Here is a 13,816-nt window from a genome sequence, read left to right as displayed (position 1 = left end):
TCAGCCAGAGTCCTTCACCTCGCTGCCGCTGTTTTGACAAGCTGAGCCATGGGAGCAATTAGGAGACAGACAGAGCGCGGATGAGTGCTCCGACCGTCCACTCCTCACTCCTCCGTTGTTTCCTCTCACGTCTGTTCTCTCTATCGATCCGCCGCTCTACCATATATTATGTAAATCATTCTGTACTCTCAGTCCAGACATCGCATATTCACTGTCTTCATTTATTATTAGTATCATTAGTCCTCGTTCTGTTCTATTACCATAATTATTATTCATGTGCCTTTGGTTCCCCATCTATAATTTAATGCTGATAAGCCACATATTCTGAACATCATTTTTAACTGTAAAGTGTGTTAGCTGAAATGCTCTCATTAGTTTCTACTGACTGTGGAATGGTAGAAATGATTTATTAGGGTGGAAAGCAGCTTGCAGCCTCTCCCCATCATCAGTTTTCCCCCTAAAGCTTTGCTCTTCAATTCTTGTATTCCCAACTGCATTCATATTCCTCCCCTAAATCTCACCACTCTACAACAATCCTTCCTATATATTTTAAGTTCTTCTCTCAACACCATTCTTTTATGATAAGATATGACAAATAAAAAGTAATGATTGGTTGATAGTTAAAAGAAAAGAAAATGCCTCTTGTATATCAAATGTAAGAAGATTTCAATTTCAACATGATTTGAACTTGCACAAATGAAAGTTGCCCAAGTAGCAGCCCTGCATATTAACTAACAAACATGCAGCTGTCTGAATGTTGAACATATGCAGGGACATAAACAATACCCATGAGACAGAGAGCTCTGGAAACATTAGAGTAATGAACTGTGTCTGGTGATGTAAACAACATTTCAGGTGCGCTAAGTGTCCTCTGTGTGTTTGTGTTCTTTGCGTGTGTGTGTGTATGCAAAGTAAGTCCTATCATTAATAATATGTCTTCTCTTGCTACGTCTTCATCCAGCAGAGTAGGAGCTGATTAGCAAATCTAATCCAGATGTTTGGTGACTCCTCAGAGACATATTAATGATTCATAATTAGTGTGTGTTTGATTGTGTGTCCGTGTGTGCAACTGTTATGTTCACATTATTGAGGATGCATTTGGATATATTGTCGTTATCGATTAGTACTGTCTATTTCCTCAGTGCACATGTTGTCTCGGTGTTGGAGCACAGAAGGTTTCAGATCATATTTTAGGAGCAACTGAGCATCATTATGTCTCTGTAAAAGGGAGACATGTTTATTCATTATGCTCTTGTTAATGCTGTTGTTCTCTTTGTCTCTTTTACCCCTTCATGTGTTACGTTTTCCGTCATTTTAAGCCCACCTGCTATTTGAATTAAAGTCTATACCCTAAGAGCACATTCTCCTCTAACCAATACAACAGCATGCTCAGACAAAACCTTTGAAGTTTTGTCTCCAAAGAGACCTTTCTTGATGCATTAGCATAACTAGCATCTATCTCCTGCTTAGCATGCGCTGTACTCCTTCATACTGCATACATGCGGGAGAAAGACTTTTGATGTTCTTTAACGACAAACAAAACGGCTGATACAAAAACTAGAAAACCCCTAATATTGCAGTCAAATGCTCTTTTTGTAAATGTAGCCTCATTTACCCCCAAATGTTTCTTATGCATTCAAGATGTTGCTTACATTTCTGCCAAATCCTACACCTGTCTCTTTAAGATTTTTAACTGAGATGACCATAATCCATATAAATCAGTTAAATATCTAATGATTATACTTTTCAAGGTTGCTAAGCATTTCAAATGTTTCTGGTATTTTCCTAATCATTTGAACACAATAGTTGTTTCTGGTTAAAGAAAATACAACACCACTGACTGCATTTTTATGAAGGAGGCTGCAAGTAAAAAGTGTTTATAGGTCACCTCTGGGTGTGTAATCCCAGAGAGGGAGATTATATTTGTTTATACCAGACAGAAAAGCAGCTTTTACATTGTGCATTTTTCCTGCATTTACTTCTTTGATTCTGTGGTCCAAGATGCCGTTCATCAACCTTTACACTTTGCTGTAGCTCTACTGGATTAACTGTTTTCTTTATTTATCCCACTGCCCTCTAAGAAACGGTGAACCCCCTGACTCAAAAAGAAATATAGCATGAGCACTGCATGGACCTTCTTCCAAACCCATTTTCCTTGTCTCTGGAAAATGATAAACTGTGACGCTTGTTGAACTCAATAGATGAGACCTGAGGCAAACCGACCATGGCTGACCTGAGTTCAGAGGAAAATTGTGTTTTCTCAGGTTGGCATTTTAACAGTTTTTGTTTCCATCAGAGATGCGATCCATCTCAACAGTGGAGTGTTTGTTCTTTGTTGCCACACACTACTGTAACTGTGCTCGCCTCAACCGGATATCCAGTCCTCCAGAGCCCCGGTCCCCGTACACGGCCTCCTCGACGTCCCTCCGCCCCCTCTCAGATCCCCGCTCGGACGTTTGCTCCTCAGAGGCTCCTGCTTTGAGAGCTTTCCTTGTTTCGCTGACTATGAGAATTTGGCTGAAGGCGCAAAGAGATTAGAAGTCACCTCTGCGAAGATGTCCTGGAAGAAAATCAATGAAAAAAGTAAACCGTTCTCACATTCAGCTCTAGAGATATTGATTGAGATAAAACAAGTGTTTTTTCTTTTGAAGTGTGGCATCAATCTGGTATCAGAACATAAGTTAAGAACTACAGCGATACATACGAGTACTGTGCTGAAGTAGTATTTGTATGTGCTTTTTTTTACTTTATACAGCTTTTCAGAGTGAAATAGTGCATGTTCGACTATGATTAATAGTTACTTTTTCAACTAAGATGTAAAACATTTGTAGCTTAAACAAACTATATAATCTTAAGGATTAAACCATAACAATTTTTGTTTGAACCCCCTTTAAGAAAGAAGCACTTTTTATGCACAAGTAATTGTAAGTATTAGGGTATAAAGCAAGATACACTATGTTATACTGTTGTCAGGGGTACTTTTATATAATGAAAGGGAATACCTCTTCCATTACTGAAGAACCAGGTTTACCAGGGGCATCAGTTACCTAATGCTCTTATCCACCACCTGCACATTGATATCATATGTGCAATGACAGAGTAGCTGGGGGCTCTGTGTAATGCTCAAGGACACACAGGGATCAAACCTGTGACCTTTCAGTTATCGGTTAAAGATACCAACCAGTTGCCCTAGCAGGCATGCTGTTACACACCTCATTACATTCATCATTACAAAACTGCCCTAAGAGGATAAGAAAGTCTTTCATTTACATTTTATGTAGCTAGCTGATCCCTGACCTAAACGCTTCTACATATGATGAGCAGGTGAGGGCTTAGTGTCCTCATTACAGACTTCAGCAGGACTCATTTCAATCTGCGCTTTGATGGATCTTAAAGCTATATTTTTGGTCTGGTTCCTGAGGATAAAGAATATCTCCCTTAAGGAACAACTACAGCCTGTTAACAAAGCCGAATCCTGTGGAAATATATTGCCCACTGACTTCTGCTTCCTTTTGACCGGTGACCTTTAAGCTTTTCTTATTTAATTTATCTTTAAAGAGGAGGCCTTCTCCCGGCACTAGCTCACCCTCTTGTCGAGTTAATTAATTTCATAATCATTACATTTCCCTTAGGGCATCAGAAGTTATTACATGGATTTAATATTATAACTTTTTCTCATTCGATATTTATAGATCTTTTTAATGCATGTTTCTCGGCATGTCTTGCACAAGGCTTCACTGAAAAGTCGCAGTAAAATAAACCATTACAAACACGGGAGATTGAGGTGCGTTTGTGCTGCAGTAAAGCAGGTTTCAGGGGGTAATAGGAAGATGACTGAATTGTTGTTTATCAGTGATGTATTGATTGGTGCATGAACTGATATCCCATTGTGTTTGCTGCCCGCCTAACTCTCTGTCTGACTCTGCCACCTGCTACCACGAGTGGGAAGGAGCTTCTCCATCTGCTTCTGGATCTCCATCTCTGTCTGCCTTTCACACGCCGCTTTATTGTCTCCGTCGTATCCTCCTTTATATCTCACTTTGCTCCTTCTGCCACTCTGTTATCTGTTTTTATCAGCGTCATTTTTCTCTCCCACCCCCCTCCTGTCACACTCCCTCTTTCTCTCGCTCAGACACACACTTACATATTCACCTCTTCTCCTCGGGCGAATGTGAAGAGGTGTCTGTTCCCCCCATATGGCCTATCAAGTTCCTGCAGTGTGGGTGGTGTGTTGCATTCTAACATGGCGTGGTGTTAAAAAAAGGAAATAAATCATATGTCGAATGGAGATGAAATAGACTGTGAAGAAGCATTACCTTCAAAGAAACTGCCTTTGAACCACTGTGCAGCCATAAATGTAAGTTTATTTCGTGGAAGATATCATTTATAAATCAATTATTCTCTACAATCCAGAGGGGTGCATTGTTAGAAATCTAAACAGGTGGCGTGTGTTATGAAAGATGTGGGTAAACATAAACAATGCTTAATCTTCTAATGAGGGAAACAATCCTACTGGATCTTTTCTAATCTGGTTTGATTGTTTGTCTTTTTCCATAATACGCAATCGTCTACAGCTGAACACTCTGATGCATAACAAAGGAATGGGAGACAATGTGCATAAAAATGTGTGATGATAAAGTATAATGACAGAAAGATATAAAAATGTTGACATTTGAATGTTTGTTTTGAAGCAATGATACCAATTGTTTGCCAGTTAATTGACAAGATTAGCTACTTTTTATTTAATCAAGGATATTTAGTATAATATTACTGCCAATTTGACTTCTGAGTTTCAATGTAGAGGACGTTTGCATACTTTAATTAAACATTTTTAGTGTTTTGACTATATGTAAGAAAGAAATTGGGCCTTAAGGATTTCTTTTGGTGCTTTTTTGGCTTAACCCAAATAGTGATCACTCATTTTAAAAGGGACCTTTTTTATTTTGACTGTACTTGTTGTTATGCTTTTCATATGAACATGGTGTCACTGTTCAAGTTTGACTTTCCTAGATAGAAAATCCAAATAAGAAGCAAAACACAACAGGAATAGTTTGATTACACTTTCTTTATTTGGGTGTCTAGTGTTCATTTTGGTCTGAAGTGTTGATGTATCATATCCAGTATCATGGGGCAAACAGTGTGAATTCAAAGGAGGAAGCTGGTCAAATTAATATTTGAATATAAACATGATCATCTTTCCAACAGACTGGGTGGATGAGGTTAAACAACTAAAGTGGGCCCAGTCACATGCCATGCAGTCAAGTCACATGCCATGCAGTCACTCCTATCTTTACTGATGCAGCCAATTTTAGTTAAAGACACATTGCTTTCAGTCCAAACTATAACAGCATGCTTTGTTTCCACTTGCATCCAAGAGAAACAAATGTCTCTCTGTTATCTGTGTGGCACAGCAAACAGGATGATGCGTGTGTTGGTGGTGATAGTGTTTCTACGATGTCATATACTGGAGCGCTAATGACATAACAGCCCTGTTCAACAGAAAACAGGATGATGTTGATGTGGTTGGGAGAAGCTGCTGGGATATATCATAATGGTGTATTGACCAAAAGAAGGATTTTCTTTGGTATTTGATTCTACTGCATGTTGTTCTCTCCTATTCAATAGTAATGTGGCCGCACCCTTGGCCCAGATTCAGCCGTTATCAGAAGCATTATCTTATCATGGAGGAATATTGCATCTGTCCAGTAGATACTGGCCGATAAATGTATGAATCCACTTCATTCACGGGGGCAGTCTTCATCCCTGAGCTGTAGCGTTACCCTGACGACCTCCTGAGGTTTACTGCAGAGTTCAGCCAGATTATGAATAATGGAGAAAGGTCAGGATAGATTTTTAATGGATTCATACACCACATGGCTGCAGCTGCATCAACAGAGACACTGTAGCGATCGTTTCTATTACTAAGGGCGGGGTTATTGACTGAACTATTGCTCCGACTTCTGTGTTGAATCTACAATAAAAGTGTCAGCAAACTTTAACACAAGCTAGCCTCTCTATGCAAGAGTTGATACCACTAATCTGTTTCATGTATCTGGTTTGATTTCAAGCATAATTTAAGATCATATATTCTGCAGGAAGCGGTTTGATTCAATAAATAATCAGCTGTATGTTTCAGATGGGTGGGCAGCACAGACTAATAATTCAAAATCATGCATTTGTAATTTCCTTCGTTTCAGTGGTGCAAAAGAGAAAGCATGTTCTGTCGACACAAAGTTGGGTCTCCACATGCATAAAGCGCTGATTGCTTGCTGTGTGATATGAAGAGCTTTAAAGTAATCCCTTTCCTTAATAAGCTGTTTTCAAGTGCATCAAAAAAGGGGTCAGGGTGGGTCTTAATCAGTCATTCCACGTCTGTTTCTGCTCTCAAAGGCAGGTCACCATGACTTTAAATGCGTCCTTTAAATGTTCCTCAGTGTGTGATGTGAGATGTAATTTAAAAGGAGTATCAGTAGCATGAAGCCTCAGAGTCTTGTCCCCCCGTTGACACCAAGTAAACAGCCACTTAGTTAGCGTGTCCCTGTCCACCCCCATAACACTGATGGAGACTAATGTTCACACCCATGTGTAATTACTCTGACATATCACAGTGACAGATCACATAGAGAGCAGAACATCGAGAATGGCATAACGCCAGTTTCAAAATGGACACAGGAAATTAGGGGCATCCGACCATAATGGAAGCTTGTATTATATTTTCGACTCAGTCACTGGGATAAGTCTGACTTTTTAAAGGCATTTATCTTGGACATGCAGGGAATGCAGACAAATGCCAACACAAGCATGCATGGACCACACATTTGAAATTTGTGACATTGCGGAAAATATAATATTTAAACATAGCTATCCAATGCTCTTGATTTGCATAATTCTAATGAAGTGCTCGCTCAGAAGCACCCAATCAGGATGTCAAGTAGAAAGTAGGAGGAAATAAATCCTTTTATATATTAATCTGCTTTACTTCGACATTGTCTAGCCTGCCAGGGAAATGAATGTTTCACACCTAACATTACAGAGAGGCATTTTGTATTTGCATCAGTAGGCAGAAAGACAAATGTGTAATTTCATTTTATTCACTTTCAATTAACTCTTTAAGTTGCTATTAAGCATTGTTCACACTATTTTGACTCTGTCTAAGCGAGTGCTAATAATATTTGTGTTCATTGCTGTCAAGATGTACCAGAACATTTAATTTTGTTCCAGATTTTACACCTCATAGCTTCCTGTGGTTTAACAAATACAGTTTCTTCAACGTATTTACAGGACAATAACGTTTTATGCTTCTCACCGTGTTCAGCTGGAAGATTGAAAGATTTATCTCGGCAAAGGTTTTATGGGAGGAAGGATGCTGATAGTTTCATCAGGCTAATTAAAAAAAGATACACAACAACTGAAAATCAATACATTTTTCTCCCTCACAATCATTAACACCAAAGGCAATGTGCGTCGTCATCGAGGGCTGAGCTGAACATCTATATACTATATTGAATAACCTTGAAAAAAAGATATGCCAATCAAAATAAGTATAATCATGTTGATGTTCGATGCAATGGCGTTGTGCCTTTCATGAGAGCAAACCCTCACGTTAAAGTGTTTGTATACATTTGGTGGTTTTTATTAGCAATTTGCTTCGAAAAAGACTCAATAATAATGATGAAGTCCTCGAACAAAATGGCAAATTGATCTTTATATCCTGTTTGTATATGCAAAACATTTAAAAAGGCACAATAAATAGGATTTCCCTACAAATTGTGTATGGACTAATACAAAAATAACCATCTCTTCTGACCCACTAAATCTATCAGTATGTTTTTGTAGAGACATCATCCCCTTTCTGTATGTTCGGATATTTTCTGGACGTTTTTGGGCTTCAACTTGAGATAAAAATGCAGTTACCAGATATAGATCGTATTAACACATCCAAGAAAGAGCTACGGGAAAGGAAACAGCTCCAAGAAAGAGCTACGGGAAAGGAAACAGCTCCAAGAAAGAGCTACGGAAAAGGAAACGGCGCCAACAAAATGCAAATATAGCAAGACGAAAGGCAGGGCAAATGTCAGTTTTTTAATGTTTGGTTGCTTTACATCAGACACATCCTAATCATAGTACCTTAAGGTTGCAAGTGATATTAGTCAAACTTGAAGCACAAATGAATTATGTCCTAGTCCTAATTTAATAGGACTCTATATGAGACATCTTGTCATAATGAAGTCCTTCATGTTAAGCTCACATCATGTGAAAAAAACTTCACCATCTGCATAACAGGAGGTGATATCTTTTAGGATTACAGGAAGATTTAGTGTAAGCTGAGACAACTCTCCTATACATGTAGCTTTAGTGCGCTTTGATCTTTCACTTTTGCAGAACATTTATAATTTAATGAGGAGGGAACTTATGAGAACTTTTCTTGCATATTAATTAAACCATTATTTATTCAAGAAACCTAATTAGAAGTTCATATTTGCAATAGGCCTGTTTCACTGAATACATTTGAACATGTCACAGTAGGAATAGAGCAAGACTAAATAATGGACTTGAAGATGGCTGAATCCTGTGGATCTGCTCTAGTTTCAGGCTGGTGTTGTGAATGCTGATTCAGTCATGGTGTGCTGCAGAACAGACATTGGTCATTTTGTAAGTCACACCATTGCTTTTCGAATAATGAAAACATTAGAAAGTGGATCACATCACTTTAGTTCTGATGTTACTTCCCTGGCTTCATGTAATAATACTGCATAATACTACTAGTGGTTGATAAAGCACTGCATGGTTTGGTAGTCAAAGTACATGTATGATTTTCTTCTATATTATATTATAAATTCAGAACAGGTCTGCTTTCTGTCCCCAGAGTAAATATCCATATATATATATCTGGAACAAACCCCCAGAAAAAAATTCTGCTGCAAGTCTCATTATAGCCAATGACCTTGCCATTTGCCTCTGCCTTTCATTCAATCAAACAAGTATGCCTTTCTTAAACAGCAATGTAACTTGTATTCTTGTATTTACACCGGTCTTAATGTATACAAGCTTGTTTTCATTTCTCTTGGCTCTTTAGTGACTGTTTTAATTGTATTTGAATTGTAATTCAAAATGGGTTTATTTTGCAAATTTTTCCTGATGCTTTTAATGCTTCGTATAAAACATTCTGAATTGCCATGTTGTTAAACTGTTATATATAAATAAACCTGCTTTGCCTTGCCTGTGACAACTTGGCAATGCTAAAAAGGCACAGGTCCTGGTACAGTGTCACAACCTGAGCCAGCCATCACGAAGCTCAACAGGAACACCTTGCCTTGAGGAGCCATTCACTTCACTCAGCAGTGTCCTACTGTGCCATTTATTATGGCTACACACACACAATCACACACACTGGTGCAGATACTCCATCTTTCTCACTGTCTAGTACTAACCCTGCCCCACTTATATAAACCACACACTCACAACCCTGCTTTATGGCTCTGGCACACACACTGACTGTTTGTCCTGCCCTCAGGTGACGATTCTGATCATCCTGGCCCTGGCCTTCCTCGCCTGCATCGTGTTCCTGGTGGTTTATAAAGCCTTCACCTATGACCACGCCTGCCCAGATGGATTCATTTACAAGGTAAGAACCATAAGTGGCACACGTTTCATTACAGCTTTACAACACATCTATTCACAGCCCAGAGACAGACAGGTTGTTAGCAGGGCAGCTGGGTAGTAAAGTAGCTTCCACAGGATGAGAAGTAAAGCTGCAAATAATCCCTATTTTAATATATTTTTTAAATCAGATGATGGATATGATTACTCCGTACAAAAATCCTCAATAGCTAGAAATGTCCTTCAAAATGTCCAACACTCCAAGGGAACATCATCAGATAACTGTTTTTTCCAAAAATCCAAATAAGGACAACTAGATATAAAGTGTTTACTAGTGAACTTTAGAAGTGCTTAAGCAGATGTTGTTACCTTTGGAGAAAGCCAGGATCAATGTCTGCTTTGTTGATGTTTTTCAGCCTGGCGGTAGTAGCAACACATCCTTTGAGGGTTGTATCAAGGTCCTCAAAATGAATAAGCGTATTTCTTAAAATGGCCTCGAAGAAATTGAAATATTTTTATTTTTAGCACTAGAGACAATATTGTCCCTACATTGTCTCCTTATCTACTTTCAAAACAAGTTAAAAAATAAAGCTGAAAAAAACGCACAGCCCTATTTTTGAGGTCATGTAACATGAAAATGCTAACCGGCTCACCATATAGGCACTCAATCAATCAATGGTATCAGTGTTTTTTTTACGACAAGTAAAATCTCATGTTATTTTAGGCTTTACTGCTTTCATTCAGAAGCCAAATGTAATTAGCCATGTCCATTTTAGGGGAACTGCATATTTGACAATAATTACCACATTATGGTCACCAACCCCCAATTGATATGGCTGGGGCCGTAAAAGATAACGGCTTATACAGCCATCCTTATCCAACAATCTGCTGTCTAGATATGCATAGTATTAGTCTAGAAAGGTTTAACTCTCCTCTTGTTTCCTCTCCTCTTTCTCCTGCACTGCACCTAAAACACAAGTGTCTCTGTACTTTGTGAGAGGTCACCTTGGAAGTACTGTATGTGTCTCTGGACAAATCTTAAGGTAGAATAAATCTAGTTACAGTCCCTGCAGGGGCTCTGCCTGCAGTCTGCTGAGGTATTATTAGCAGTGTCACATGTGTGTACAACGGGTGCAGAAGTGTTAATAGAAAACCTGCTCATACAATATGGCACACACTACACAACAGCACATAAGGTTGTGAATATATGCACTCCAAGCAACTTACACTTCTCTACAGACTCAAAATACAATCATTTACACACTACATTACAGTTGAATGGCCTGTGTATCCCCTCAACATATACAGGGTGCTAATGAATTCAGTTATGTTAATGTAATGGTTTCTTCTCTCTATTCCCTCAAAAATATATATATTATCTTTCCTCATAAAAAAATTCTTGAGAGACATTTGTTTAGTTTTGGCCTACTGGGAACCACACAGTATATTTTGTAAGTTGTTTAGACATTGATGTTAGCTTTTTGAGGCATGTTTTTTTTTATAAAGATCATATCATTATATTGTAACATTACTGAGTAATGCCAAGTATACCACTCATTTTATATTTCTGTAAATGTAAGTGTACATTTTCCCATAAAAAAGTGGGGCACTTCACTGAGAGTTAGAATTCTCTCTGACTGAGTAGAGGATCCCTCAATAACAAGTAAGAACTGTTATATTTGATCTGATTCCATTCATGTAAAATACACGTTCATGTAAATATCCTTGGTAAAAACATTTTTTTTTACTACAGATTTTGGTTACAGTATATTGTCCCACCTTGATAACTACATGTAGCACTTGAACAAAAAGTAATTGATAAATGTTCTGAACCTCACTGTTTCTCCCTCACAGCACAAGCGGTGTATCCCAGCCTCTCTGGAGGCGTACTACGCCGCCCAGGATGCCAACTCGAGGGGCCGTTTCTACACAGTGATCAGCCACTACAGCATGGCCAAGCAGACCACCTCACACTCGGTCTCCCCCTGGCTGCCTGGAGGGCCCGCAGGGCAGCAGCCCGACCCGAAGCCCCCAGGCAGCGAGGGCCACTAAGTTAGCCGTCATTTGAGGGTGTTCATGCAGACATGAAGAAACACCGGAAGATGTAGACACAGAAACACACACACATACATGTAGGTGACAAGTAAAAAATATAGACGTACACATCCATAACAGTTACATATATAGTGAATATATAGGGTGACAACATGCATGCAGACATTAAAAAAACCATGAGCACATGCTAGGTCATATTCTGAATTACGATAGTCTCTTTGTTTCCCAACACACACACACACACACGCACGCACGCACGCACGCACGCACGCACGCACGCACGCACGCACGCACGCACGCACGCACGCACGCACGCACGCACGCACGCACGCACGCACGCACGCACGCACGCACACACGCACACACACACACACACACACACACACACACACACACACACACACACACACACACACACACACACACACACACACACACACACACACACACACACACACACACACACACACACACACACACACATACACACACACACACCTATCTTGTTACCATGTTTTTAGTCCCTCTCTCTAACTTATTATTTATTGAATGTCTTGATATATTTATTTTCTACTGTAATGTATGGATGATTTGTATGTGATTATCTTTGTACATAGGAACCAGTCAATATGGAATTTCACGCTCGCTGAGTCCTTTTTTTCTTTCGTTAAGTGTGTATACTGTAGTTATTGTATATTCATTCACAGCCCTTGTTCTTTCCTGCCTTTCTTATCCAAACTGCGTAACCTCAGGCACATTTGACAAACACATCACACACACAGATAACTCCATATTCTAAATAAAAAAATGTCAGTATGGTCTTGTATTTCTGTAACATAGTTTTTAAACATTTCCGCTGTATTGTCTAAGGTTTAACGGCAATTTCAACAACCGCAACACATTGTGTGTTGATTGAATAACATTATTGTCCCATCATGGCTGTTCGGTGGCTCTTATTCAGTAACATTTCAATGTGCTGTGCTATATCCTGAAATCTTTGTAAATAAAACTGAGCGCTCAGGCTAGTTTTTGTGTGTGTGTGCCTTGTAGTAGCTTTTATTAGGAGGTTTTTCCTTTTTTTTTTTTTTTACAGACCTCCAGTTGGTTTCTGCAAGTTACTTACATAGCCTATTGCTTCAGTCTTGTAGGTCCATTTAACAAAATGCTGCAGACGGGAAAATAAATACAGTGCATATCCCGGTCTCCTGCCACACTGTTATTACCGCTGTGTTTTTGTTCTTTTTATGGATGGGCTTTAACTGCGGCCAAGTTTTCTTCCTGTACTGTTATTTTTCATTTTGTAAATGTTGGATCTGTTGTCAAGAGCGCTTTTACGAGATATTGTGATGCTGTTAGTTGATATGTAGCGATACCTGGTGTAATTTATCAGTGTGCATCCCTGTCCCCTCTTCTCTTGGTTTGAATTCAAAATAAAACAAGCTGTGACCTGTGCTGAGTGTGTCTGTCTGTCCCACTTACTGCTGTGTCTGCCTAGCACACACACAAAGGGCAATCCAGCCCGGAGATAGTGCAATGTGAATGACAGTGATGGTTTTTCCTACGGGTTGTATTATTCAGATTGTCATAATCCTTCACAAATCCACACTACATTAGATATGTATTCTGCCCCCCGTGTACAGAAATGTTCAGGGCTGCAGACAGATTTTTCAGCTGTAATGATGAGCAGGTGTGATTGACAGCAAATAAGGTACCAGCAGAATACATGTATCTGCAATAGCTACTGGATATATTATCTGTCTACAGAGTCCTCTGTGAATGGCAGATAAGGCCTCAGTTTTTCGTGCGAGCAGCACTAACAACAGAGTCTTCAGTGAGTGACAAGAAGAGCTAGCTTTTCTAATTAGAGGCTTGTATTATAATGAATCCGTCAGCTGTCTGTTTTTTTATCACTGAGGACTAAATCGCCTGCTGACTAAACAAAACAGAAAACTCAACATGAAAGAAATATAGGGTTTGTCACTCTAAAATATAAACACATGTACATTTAATTTCACATTTAAATGTCCAGGAAGTGGCAATGTGTACAGTAAGCGCACACCCTCCTGCATGTTAAGCAGAATCCAACAGATAAAAGTAATATTCAAGTTTTGAGGGTTTCAAAAGATATGTAATTGGTATCTCAAAGACAAAGAGGCAGCAA

The 13,816-nt window shown here is 39.1% G+C and overlaps 1 protein-coding gene across 1 annotated transcript in view; it reads left to right on the top strand.

Moving 5' to 3' along the window:
• The window catches only part of nsg2 (neuronal vesicle trafficking associated 2), a 35,421-nt gene extending 22,314 nt beyond the window's left edge, over nucleotides 1-13,107 (top strand). The window contains exons 4-5 of the mRNA XM_034099464.2: nucleotides 9,515-9,625; nucleotides 11,455-13,107. Coding sequence (XP_033955355.1) covers nucleotides 9,515-9,625; nucleotides 11,455-11,652 — 309 coding nt within the window. The 3' untranslated portion in view covers nucleotides 11,653-13,107. The remainder of the gene's footprint in view (nucleotides 1-9,514; nucleotides 9,626-11,454) is intronic.
• The last annotated feature ends 709 nt before the right edge of the window (nucleotides 13,108-13,816 follow it).

The sequence above is a fragment of the Pseudochaenichthys georgianus genome, chromosome 14 (assembly GCF_902827115.2).
Source record: "Pseudochaenichthys georgianus chromosome 14, fPseGeo1.2, whole genome shotgun sequence".
Lineage (NCBI taxonomy): Eukaryota > Metazoa > Chordata > Actinopteri > Perciformes > Channichthyidae > Pseudochaenichthys > Pseudochaenichthys georgianus.
This window is presented reverse-complemented; position numbering and strand designations above follow the sequence as displayed.